Source organism: Juglans regia, chromosome 15, assembly GCF_001411555.2.
Source record: "Juglans regia cultivar Chandler chromosome 15, Walnut 2.0, whole genome shotgun sequence".
Taxonomy (NCBI): domain Eukaryota; kingdom Viridiplantae; phylum Streptophyta; class Magnoliopsida; order Fagales; family Juglandaceae; genus Juglans; species Juglans regia.
In genome coordinates, this window is record NC_049915.1 from 544,020 (window position 1) to 555,893 (window position 11,874).

Here is an 11,874-nt window from a genome sequence, read left to right on the forward strand (position 1 = left end):
TGCCATAGTGACATCTGGTTGTTCATGTGTAAAGGCCGACTCAAATGGGTTAATTAGATGTTTTTTTCGTTTTTGGGCATGCCCAAGCAGTCAAGAATGGAGGTCACTCGCTGGTTAAATGACACTGAATAAAGGAAGCATGATTAGCCATACAAGGGAGAAGCAACTGCCATTCTTTTATACAGTTACATTTTGCAGTTAGCTTTTGACTCTGGAGCATCTGCAATCTATTACTTTGATATGGCTCCCTCTGTAAGGAAATCTATTCCATTTTTCGAGTCATTTCAAGTGTTGGAGAGCAGCTCCTGATGGATTCCAATATGCAGTGGGTGGCTGAAGAGAAGATGGATGCAGGGGTCTGGCGGTATATTATCCATTAAGAGTGCGGTGGAGGCGTTAAACCAATTGTTACAAACTTAAAATGATTTAAAAGGCAGGATTCCTCAACATGCTTTCTTTGGTTTGCAATCTGAGGAAGATTCAGTAGGCAAGATAGGCTGTCTAATCTTGGTGTTGTTCAGCAAGCTAGATGCAATTTTTGGGAAGGAAAATATTGATCGTTTGTTTTTTAAATTACCCTTTTGCAGAAAGGATATGGTTTCCATTGCATGTCAAATATAATATCCCCTGCACTCCATTAAATTGGGGGACTTCAATTTGGTGGCTATTAGGGGGAATTTTAAAGGCCAATCCTATGAAGTTTTCCCCACTGTTAATCTTATTGGGAGACTGGTTGTGGAGCCTCGGGGATGTGGGTTTCTGGTTCTTGTTTTAAACTTAGTTATTGGTTGTGTGATGAGGTTTCATAGGTCATTGTTGTTGACTTAGTTTTAAAAAGAGTTCTATTACTTTTTTTTTTTTATAAGTAAACATAGCACTTATTAAGAGACCTATTATAATATATATTGAACAAGAAAATCAAAGCACATATACTTTTTATATGAAAAATGATAATTGCAGTTAAATACGCAAGCATCGTGCAATCATTTTAAAAAAAAGTGAATATATACGAGACCCACATGAAAAAAAATTAATTTTTTTAATAGTAAACCTTACTCTTTTTCAAAATAACTACACGATACTTGCACACTCTACAACTATATGTAATATTATTTGTTTCAAGAGATTTTTTCAAACAGGAGATGTTATGGATACTGACAGGTACTGCCACGTTCCTTTATGACACCAAACCAGATAGAAAAAGGTGACAAAAGCACATATTTTAGAATGGGATGGATTTGAAGTGCTGAAGCCACAGAACTAAAGCTTGAATTCAAACAAGTAAACATGCATCTCATGGAAACCTAAAGATTCCATCTGCAAATGATCCATTAGAATTAATCATTTCATCCACCAATGTGGGCGTAAATGCTTCAGTGGCCACAGGGGAAGTTCCACTATAAAAGGTTTCTAACATTAATTCCCCTCCCATATCATAATCAAATTAGAATAACAATGAAGTTGGGTGCATAAACCTGCAGTGCACAGAAGATTTAACTGCCACAGCTTCATCTAGCCAAAATCATCTAGACTTCGTCAAACTGCGGCGAAGGATACAAATTGCACCTTGACAAAGCCGACTCATATGCACAAATGTAATGAATACAATGCAGAGTGGACTTACAGGAGACATCATCAGAAAATTGTCATTAAGAAAAAAAAAAGGGAATAAAAATTTATATTGATTTCTTTCTTTACTTCTACGCCAGGGTCACCTTGGACCAGATAACTCGACTGCATGTAAATTTTCTGTGGAGTCAACAATCCAATCAGAGTTAGGATGGGGAGCGAGTTCCACTTCTTCACGAAGAACCTCTACCTTTTGCCACTCATCCCATCTCTCCGCCAAGCCATCACCTTCAAGCATCCTCACCACATCCGACATCTTTGGCCGGTCCATTGGAGAGCCTTGTGTACAAAGCAGTGCAACCTGTATTAGTTGCTCTACCTCTGCTTCTATGTAATTTTTCTGGAGATCAGGATCAACTAGCATTTCAAGTTTCTTCTCTTTCAGAAGTCCTTTAACCTGAAAAATTATTCAGTTGTATTAGATATTGAAACATTGATGACTGTAGAACACTTGAAGGCCAAGAAAGAAAGACGACTAGTGCAGAATAATACACCCATAGGTATTTTAATGTTTCATCTGTTTGCCTCGGAAAGAGTAACAGCTATGCAAGACGCAGCAGGCCTAAAAGGGTAAGATACAAGCACTAGACCAACAAGCATAAACAAGGCTTTCAAAACTGGAAGGTCTTGATTGGAAGCACTGAGTCAATACTTGGAGATCTGGTTCTCACAACACGGGTTGCTAAGAGCTCTCAGAAATTATACATGTTAAAAATAACACTCGGTCTAGGACCCCGTAAAAAAGTTATGACGGTCCAAAGAAAAAGGAAATGCAATATGATGAACTCACAGAAGTTATTGCATAGTGGGTGTCAGCTAATAAAATAAAATGGAACGGAAAGTGAATTGAATAAATAAGCAGAGATTAATAGATACAAAGAATATATACCCAATCAAGCAACATAACATCATCATCATTTGCAAGCCTGGCAAGATCAAAAGCTCTCTGTCCAGTGATTAGTTCCAGAAGCATGATCCCATAACCAAAAACATCAGTCTTCTCAGATGACTTCCCTGTAGAGAGGTACTCTGGAGCTATATGCCCAATTGTGCCTCGTACAGCAGTTGTAACATGGGTATCCTTGTAGTCCATAAGTTTAGCCAACCCAAAGTCGCCGACAACAGCCTCAAACTCCTCGTCCAACAAAATGTTTGCAGCTTTCACATCCCGGTGTATGATCTTGGGGTCACAATGATCATGCAGATAAGAAAGACCCCTTGCAGACCCCAACGCAATCCGCTTACGTGTTGGCCAATCCAGGGGTGGTTGAGATGGTGGGCGTTCTAGAGGAATACAAATATCATGAGTAGATTAGTTGATGATTACAAAGGCCATTCCTGGGTCAATAGGGTAGTTCACAAATCTCACTCCTTATATGACTTCATTTTTTATTTTATGGAATATGCACGAAATCATGAAAGAAGGAAAAAATAGTATGCAGGCATCAAAAGTCGAAAGCTGATAACAGGCACACAAATCTACAAGGAAGCAGTATACAAAATTTAGAAAATGATAACACGCTATACCTCTTAAACATGATGCAACACTTCCATTAGCCATATAGGGATAAACAAGTAGCCTCTCAGTTGGTGTCATACAGAATCCTCGTAATCGGAGGAGGTTTCGATGCACGGCCATACTGATCATCTCTACTTCTGTTTGAAACTGCAGCTCACCACCAGGTGTACGCTCTTCTTTCAGTCTTTTTACAGCTACCAGTGAACCATCTGCCAGACGTCCTTTGTAAACCTTGCCAAATCCACCTCTACCCAGAATGTTTTTGTTGCTAAAACTATCTGTTGCAACTTGTAGTTCTCGCAGTGAAAACCTTTTAAGCTGCCCCAGATGGACCTCTGGGTCCTCCTCGGCTGCAAGAGATGTAAAGAAGTGATAATCTATCGATCAAACAAATAAAACCAATTCAGCATTTACTTAAAGAGAGCATCAACGGCCACAAACTGATATAAAGCTCAGCTTTACAGCATCTAATGGAAGGCAGACAAATCAGCACTATATGTTTTTCTTAAAAAGCAAAGATATACTAAATCATTCCCAATCAAATTGTTTTTTGACAATTCAAAAACTTAAAAGAATAACGGGTGGTCATCCACTCAATTTGGGATGAGTTCAGCCACCCCGGAGTGGTTCTCGCCACCCTGTGTGGAGTGGCTGTGCATCCACCCAACACAGAGAGGATCTTGTCACCCCCACGCTGAGGGGTGAGACTCACCTCACGTGGTGGTCGGCCTACTCCAAAGGTGGTGGTTGGCCACCCATGGGAGTGGATGGGGTGGTCAGCTCACCCTAACCAGTCCTCTTAGGGTGGTCGGACCAGACCTCCAAGCGGTGATCAGCCATGCCTTTTTTAGGATCTGTTTTGTTTTATCTTTTTATTTTAAATAGATAATTGTGTGACCATTTTTTTGACTCTCCAGTCCATCAGAATAGAAGTTAAAAGAGGGTATTGGATGATATGAATGACTTGGTTTTCATCAGGTCTTGATAGAAGTTATTTTCTTGGTTAAATCACTAACCAGGTACATCAAAGAAAAATTCTTGAGGTTTCCTTCGACGCCACCAAGCAAATGCAATTGCAGGGGCAGCAAATAGTAAAGCAGCACCTGCAGCAACTCCTCCAGCAATCGCCCCAGTGGCACTATTCCCACCTAAAATGTGATGAGGAGGAAAAAGTTAGAACATTCAGAAATGTCATATCCACTTTCTGATATGCCTTCATGTACATAGCAGCAGCCTAAAATATAAAAGCATGTATAAAAACTAGATGTAATTAACAGAAAATCTTCTTACTTGTCAATGCACAAAGAAATTGTTTGGTTCTTTGTATATACTGGGCTAGGCCTATTCTTGGAGTAATATACCTTATTTACATATAAAAAAAAAAAAAAAAATTGTTTGGAGGTGGAGTTCAACTCTATTGACCAAATGAGTAATGCCATATACTACACTCTTATCTCACTTTTATCTCACTATGTAGATGTGTCACTTCTCATCACCCTTGGATCATCCTTTATACTTTTTAAAAGAAAATTCAAAGATTGGTGAGTAATGTTACCTTATCATAGTAGGATAAAAGTGGGATGAGGATGTAGTATGTAGCATTTTCCTAACCAAATTACTTGCAAAAAAAAGGGTACTGAAAAAAGATAGCATTGTAGAAAAAAAAGAGGTTTGACTGTGCAAGATGCAATGAAATTGACCTGCAAATGGAAGAGTAAAATTAAAAATTAGAAAAAAAAAAAGGGAAGTAAAATGCTTGGCTGCTATATAATGAATGTTCCGTTAAGACTAATTCTTAAATGAAATTTAAAATGTTATTGACAACAGATGATCAATGGAACACACTGTAAACAAAAAGGCATATCAGATTTGAAAGACTGACAATCATGACCACAGAATCAGACATACTTTTTTTTTATAAGTAAAAATATTATATATATATCAATAGGAGTAACCAAGTATACTGGACGTATACAAAAAAAACACCTAGCCCATACAAGAAAGCCCATAATGACCCAAAACACACTAAACCCGAATTGAAAAACTATCATTACACCTCCCCAAACCCTTCCCCTATATTCCTTAAAACTAATCCTCAACCCGAACATCACAAAGCCCTCCCTTTACCCTTCCCTCGACTTGAGCTACCTCCCTTAGCATCGTAGTTAATTGCCCATGAAAGATTCTTCAACTCCCTGCTTTTCTTAAACTTAGATTTGGTTTCAAGCGCGTGGCTCGCCTCGATTGAAGTGAGTAGTGTTTTAAATTGGTCTTCATATTCTCCCTGTTCTCCATATAAAAGTCCCAGGATTTATAGAAACTCGTTATCTTTATTCAGAATCCAATCCGATGTTGAACCCGTTGTATCGTTGATCGGAGGAAGAGAAACCAGGGGAACAACATTATCCCCAGGCACAGTGCCCAACTCCACAGAATCAGACATACTGAGAGAAAATATAGCAACAAGCACCATATTAGCAACAAATCCTAATTAACAAAAAGATCACCTGGTACAGAAATCGGTGGTGGTGGTACAAAAGGAGGAGGGGGTGAAAATGGAGGAGATCCTGGGCAAGGGTGGCCAGTAACTGGACCACATAGACCTTGGTTGTTAGCAAAACTGCAAATAGGAAAAAAAAGCTATCAGCATACTCTTCAAAATCAGTCAGTGGAGACAATTCAGTTCACATAAGTAGCAAGGAAACCTGATTGGAGTGAATAATGAAAAGGATCCATTGTCTGGAACTGCCCCAGAGAGGCGGTTATTAGACAGATCCCTGCATTCAGGAATTGCAAATGTTGTAACAGAAAGTTCTTGCAATCAGATAATGCCCCCCCCCAAACACACACACACACACAAATGATGGGGAGAGAGGGGGGAAGAGAGAGAGAGAGAGAATTGAGATAATCTTGATACTCACAGAACTTGCAGTGATGAGATATTAGTCAATGACATAGGAATTGGACCCGTCAGGCTGTTGTTGTTAAGCCGGCTATCCTCATACATACAAGCAAACATAATGTTAAGATCTGAAAACCAAAACAATCCAGGGGATGCTACTAAGATAGAATCAAAATGAATAGGGATCGTAAAACGTCAAAAGGAATCTATCTAGAAACCTAAGTACCCTTTTTTATGCATTTGTGCCACGTGGGATATATAAAAGTTGAACTCGCATTATCCTATTTGGATGCAAATAAAAAGATTTGAGCAATTCAAGGATACCAACAATTAAAAATTCTCTCTTGTAGGAGACAAAGGCTGTCAAGTGATGTAACCCTAATTTGATATTTAGTGAAAATTCAGCTCCTGCTCCTATGGATGTAGGCACATTGCCGAACCACGTTAAATCTGTGTGTTTTTCTTGCTTTCTATTTTCGTACTATTCATCATAATTGCCGCACGTAGCACAACATATTCCAATTCGGGTTTGGTGTATTTTGGGTAGTTTTTCACAAGTGTTTTGGGTCATTAGGAGCTATCTAGCATGGGCTAAGTGTTTTTTTATATATGTCCAATGTACTTGGTTACTCCTATTGATATATATAATATTTACTTATCAAAAAAAAAAGCTCTCTCTTGTAATTTTAAAATGTAAAAGCTCCTGAGTTATGCAAATATTTATCAAAAAATATGTTCATACTTTAAACCCCCCCCCCCCCCCAAAAAAAAAAAGTGTATTTCTTTTTTTTTATAATTGTAAGTATATTAATAAAAGAATAGGCAAAAGCCATGTTCAGTACAAAGAATGTCCTAGCTAAGTAGGAACATTGGAAATGAGGAAAGCATGGAAATCTTGGCCATTAAAGTAAACAAAAAAAAAAAGTGTATTTCATCAGGCTGTAATAAAATAAAAAATAAAAAAAACCCTTAAACCTGAAGCATAGAAGGTGGTCTATTATGTTAAGGCTGTGTTTGGGTAGTGGACTACTATTCAATATTTTATCATTATTTTTCACTACTTTTTACTACTATTCACGACTATTATCATTACTTTTTCACCACAAATCATCTGAGATCACCTCACTACCCAAATCTTTGTTTCTCAAGGTGCTCATTGCAGTTATTGGACCTTTGTACTCTTTGTTAGGCCTTGAGCCTAGTAGATTCCCAGAAAATTGATTCGGGATTTCCTTTCAAAAAGAATTCTAAACTTATCTCCAGCCCCAACACTAGATAAAGCATGATATGGAGAATACACGACTGACACAATATGAGACATAATTTTACATGCGCACACACAACATGGAAAGCAAATCAAAGACAAGTATACTCACAGGAACCTTAGCTTAGACAGCCTGCCCAATGTGTCTGGGATGGGACCTGTAAAACTGTTCAAGTAAAGATCCAAGCTCACCAAGCTAGTAAGATTCCCTAGCTCACTGGGAATCTGTCCACTTATGTTGTTACTGTAAAGCTCCCTGTCATAAAAATTAGAAAAATGATGTGCAATAAAAGGTTTAAAGTAGCACACAATATTGACAAAAACATAAAAATACTAGCATCTAGTTAAATCACCGAAAGAGTCCCTTTAACCATAATTTGTACTAAGAGAACATCCCTTCAGCCATTAAATGGGATACAGCTCCGGACAACATTCACAAGTAAATAAAGTAATATAACGAACGTGAACCTGAAAATTTATTAAAAAGCCTAAAAGTTGCAACCCAAGTACATGGGATGTGTACAAAAGAAACACCTATCTAGGAGTAGAAAAAGATATAAGAAACTCATGAAAGTTAAGCCCATTTGAAGCCTATAGCAGCAGTCAAAGGAAAAGTTTACATCCTACTGAAAATATAATTTAGCATAGGAAGAAAATTTAAAGGATAGTGTTTCTGATTTTTTCTTTATAAGTATTGTGTTTCAGCTTTTTAGATTACTGACAATATCATTTAGCATAGGAACAAAGAGAGTTTAAAGGAGAGTGTTTCTGATTTTTTTTATAAGTATTGTGTTTCGGTTTTTTAGATATATTAATACACAATTTCAAATGACAAAAACAGCTAAATGATTTTGAAGCAACCAAGAATGACATACAAATACTGTAGATTCCTGAGTAGGCCAAGCTGTGGGACAAGTTGACCAGACAAAGCTGCATTTCCAAGATCACTGCAATAACACATTAAAATTAGCATAAAAATATGTCTATGCAAAATGTGATACAAAGCACTTTATATAAGTTACATTAAAACGAAAAAGTAAAGTAACATCATATGCATGCACTTAGAAGACAGAAAGCAAATGATGTTAAAATCATTCAGCAAAGTCCAGAGAAGTCCACCACGTCAATTTCCACCGACCAAGGAAACATCTATTACACCTTTCTCAAATTGAATACAGCAAGAAGACTATTAATGAAATGCGCACAATGTACAAGATTTTGAATATTGCAAGAAGACAATGGACGAGCTTAATTCCTTAGTTCTAAAATCACTCCAGTAAGGATATTGGCTGAGAGTGGTTCTGGCCCTCATAGTTATTGTTTTTCTCCTTCCTAATCGTGTGTTTTCCATTGTATACACAATGTGTACTTGAGTTGCAGCTTTACACTACTAATGAAATTTGAATTATTTATAAATAAATAAAAAAGCCACAAAGAGGCAGACAGCTTACACTCTTATGACACTATTATCATTGTTGCAGGTGACATGAAACCATGTGCATGGGTTAACAAGGGTAGGATCCCAACTCTGCAGGACATTGTTAGGATCTGATAAGCTGATTCTTAGGCTGTGTAAAGCATCACCTGTTTCGAGTTGCAAGAAAACACAATTAGAGACCTTGAACCTGAAAAGACATAATGAGAAAGTAAACTCATCGCAAATTGCCATAGACAGCACTACATCTCTTAAATAATTCAGGATTTAGCATAATGTTGGTCAATGTAATACATTGAAACTTGCAGATTTCAGGAGACATATGCTTCTCAACTTGAAGAGAACTAAAACTGAATGTTAAAAAGAAATAATGTGTGCCTCGGTTAAATTAGTGGATCCCCATTTGATCAATAATAGGGACAAATGGATCCCTTTGCAGCAAATATTTGGTTTGCTGGCTACTCAAGTTGTCTAACAGTGCTACTGCTCACAGTATCATCCACTCTCATTACTCAATGAACACTACTGCATGCGGCTACCATGAAGCATATCAGAAGCAGCTGGTAAGGGCATCCAGAAAAGAACGAATTGCCTTTAGAAATTAATTTTCAAGTATCAATAAAACTGTTTTAACAGTAAATACCACACTGCAGATCATATCCGGCATAATACCCTCGGCAGCACTTAAAGATCAGCACCCATCCACTCGAACTTTCAATGGAAACCGATTAACACAAAGCAATCAATAAAAAGAAAAAATAATCAAACTTTAGAAACAACATCAATATCAATTATAATATGAATAACTAAACTTATTCAAACATACCCACCCCCCCACCAGCATAATTGTATTAAAAATTCTCTCTTTCTCCAAAATTACAAAACTCGATAAATATTGCACACAAAAAAAAAGATCAAAAGTGTTAAAAAATCCACTGAAAGAACAAGAGAGCAAGTATATTCAAACAAACCTTCCATGTTAGCTGAAATTAAGCATAATGGACGAACCACCAAGATCAACCAGAGCAAAACAGACACCCAAATATCCTTCACCTCCATCTGTCAGTAAATCTATGTCAGATCCAAAAAATATGCCACACCCACAAAACCCACCATCAGAAACAACCTCAACAAAAAACCTTGCACCCAAATCTCACATAACGACGTCCAACATTGTAATTTTCCCAAAGACAAAATACACAACAAAGTTACGCCCACAAAGAATCTCAATCAAAAGCCCGATCTCATCCGGAACGCTCAACAGAGTGCCCCGAAAGCCAGCAACCCATTAACATTACCACACTATAAAAAATTTATAAAATAAAAAATCATTTTCAAAACATTTTATGCTCTCCCTTTTTGAAAGAAAAGAACTTTCCCTTTTAGCTCTCTCGGTCTCTCCCCCCCTCTCTCTCTCTGTCTCTCTCTCACTCTCACTCTGTGCGAGAGTGTCAAGTGTGTGGGATTGCCAATCTATCTGTTTTTTTTTTTTTTCTATTTTTTTTCCATATTCTTTTTATAAGTTTTTTTTTTAGAGTGAAGCGTGCACAAACACAGAGACGGGGGGAGCTGCCCGAAACGGTGCTGACCGTTGCCCGAACGCAGTCAAAACTACTTGCGCGCTATATCGTGGAAAATGACGTGACTAGCAAGGGACCACCACTCCCCGTTCCTCTCTTTCAAAGAAAATGTTTTTTTTGTTGGTCAAAACCAAAATAAAAAATAAAAATAAAAAAATGTTATGTGGCCCCACAGTCTTGCCACGTCAGATTCGGTCTCCTTTCTTCTCAATTCGTCAAAATCGGATCTTTTCTTTTTCTTTTTTCTTAAACGGCTTTTATGGTATGGTTGGACTTGGACTTGAGTTCACATTGCTTTCTCTGCTGTATCGCCCTTATTTCTTTCTTTTATTCCATTCTGCTATGATCATCATTTACTAAAAATAATTCTTCTCATCAAGTTATTATTCATCATTCTATTCTCTACATCTTATAAAAAACACATCATATCTTATAAAAAAAAAATTATAAATATAAAATATAAAAATAAATAATAATTGATACATAGCATTCCTCTTTACTAGAACTTATTTTCGAATTAAGAAATGAAAATGTTTACTTTTATAAGATCTTTTTATGAAAGTAACACTTCTCATTAATAAATGTTTTAGTCAAATACAGGTCTCATAATAGTAAACTGATAAATTAACATATTTTTATATGATATGTTAAATTAGAAAATTATTTTTAATATAAAGTAAATCTAAAATATCATATAAAATTATGTCAGTTTATAGATTTATTTTTATAAAATATTTTTATAACTATAGCATTTCTCTTTTGAATTTTAAGATTTAAGGAAATATAAATAAATACATAAAATGGGTTGCGTAGAAAAATGCACAAAAAAGTTATGAATATCGCAAGACTTATTTTATTTATATCTCACTTTCTGTTTAGTTAAAATTTGGTTATTTCAGATAAATACTTAGCCTATTAAGTGAATTATAAAAATAGAAAATATATTATAAACCGACATATATGTTGAATTTTTTTTTTTTATAGAAATAGATTTTATTTCTTTCAATGAATTCGAAGTTACAATTGTGACTAATCAATATAAGAAAAACCCAGATTACCAACCAAACTACTCATCTGTTGGGACTCCCCGCCCACAAATTTCTTTATGGCAGACATTGTCTTAACTTTTATAAACTCTCTCCTGACAAACGTGAAAAAAAAAAAAAAAAACTCTGTAAAAATAGAACTAAACAATTCTCTTCCTCCAAATGAGGCGAGGTAACTATCACCCTTCATCCTCCAAAAGAGGTGAGGTACTCTTCTGCTATGGACACCAAGTCAAATAGTCTATTTCTTTTTATTTTTAACTAACAACAAAAGACAGAACATAAAATACAAATGAAAAAATTGAAAAAAATAGATCTTCAAACAAAAACATTGGACTGAACAAAAACACTGGGCAAAGGGCTATAATGGCACGTGACGGACACGCGCCACTCTAGCAGTTAGCCCGACTGTCGATCTTGAAAATCCAGCATCACTGGCCCCAGAAAAACCGTGCGTGGCGTCGGCAGAAAGCTTCTCGCAGTGGTGCATGGAAGCCAT

The 11,874-nt window shown here is 36.5% G+C and overlaps 1 protein-coding gene across 2 annotated transcripts; it reads right to left on the minus strand.

Annotated features, from left to right (window-relative positions):
- Nucleotides 1-1,324: 1,324 nt before the first annotated feature.
- Nucleotides 1,325-10,125, minus strand: LOC108982541 (somatic embryogenesis receptor kinase 1). 2 transcript variants are annotated; one of them, XM_018953950.2, is made up of 12 exons: nt 9,876-10,125; nt 9,721-9,808; nt 8,766-8,898; nt 8,190-8,261; nt 7,427-7,570; nt 6,070-6,141; nt 5,854-5,925; nt 5,656-5,768; nt 4,165-4,296; nt 3,157-3,498; nt 2,519-2,913; nt 1,325-2,026 (listed from the first exon to the last, which is right to left on the minus strand). In XM_018953950.2, the coding sequence occupies exons 2-12, from the start codon at nt 9,806-9,808 to the stop codon at nt 1,712-1,714; spliced, it is 1,878 nt and encodes a 625-aa protein (XP_018809495.1). In that variant the 5' UTR covers nt 9,876-10,125; the 3' UTR covers nt 1,325-1,711. The 2 variants fall into 2 exon arrangements, with proteins under 2 accessions (XP_018809495.1, XP_018809494.1); XM_018953949.2 differs by having other exon boundaries at nt 9,721-10,125.
- Between the last annotated feature and the right edge of the window lie 1,749 nt (nt 10,126-11,874).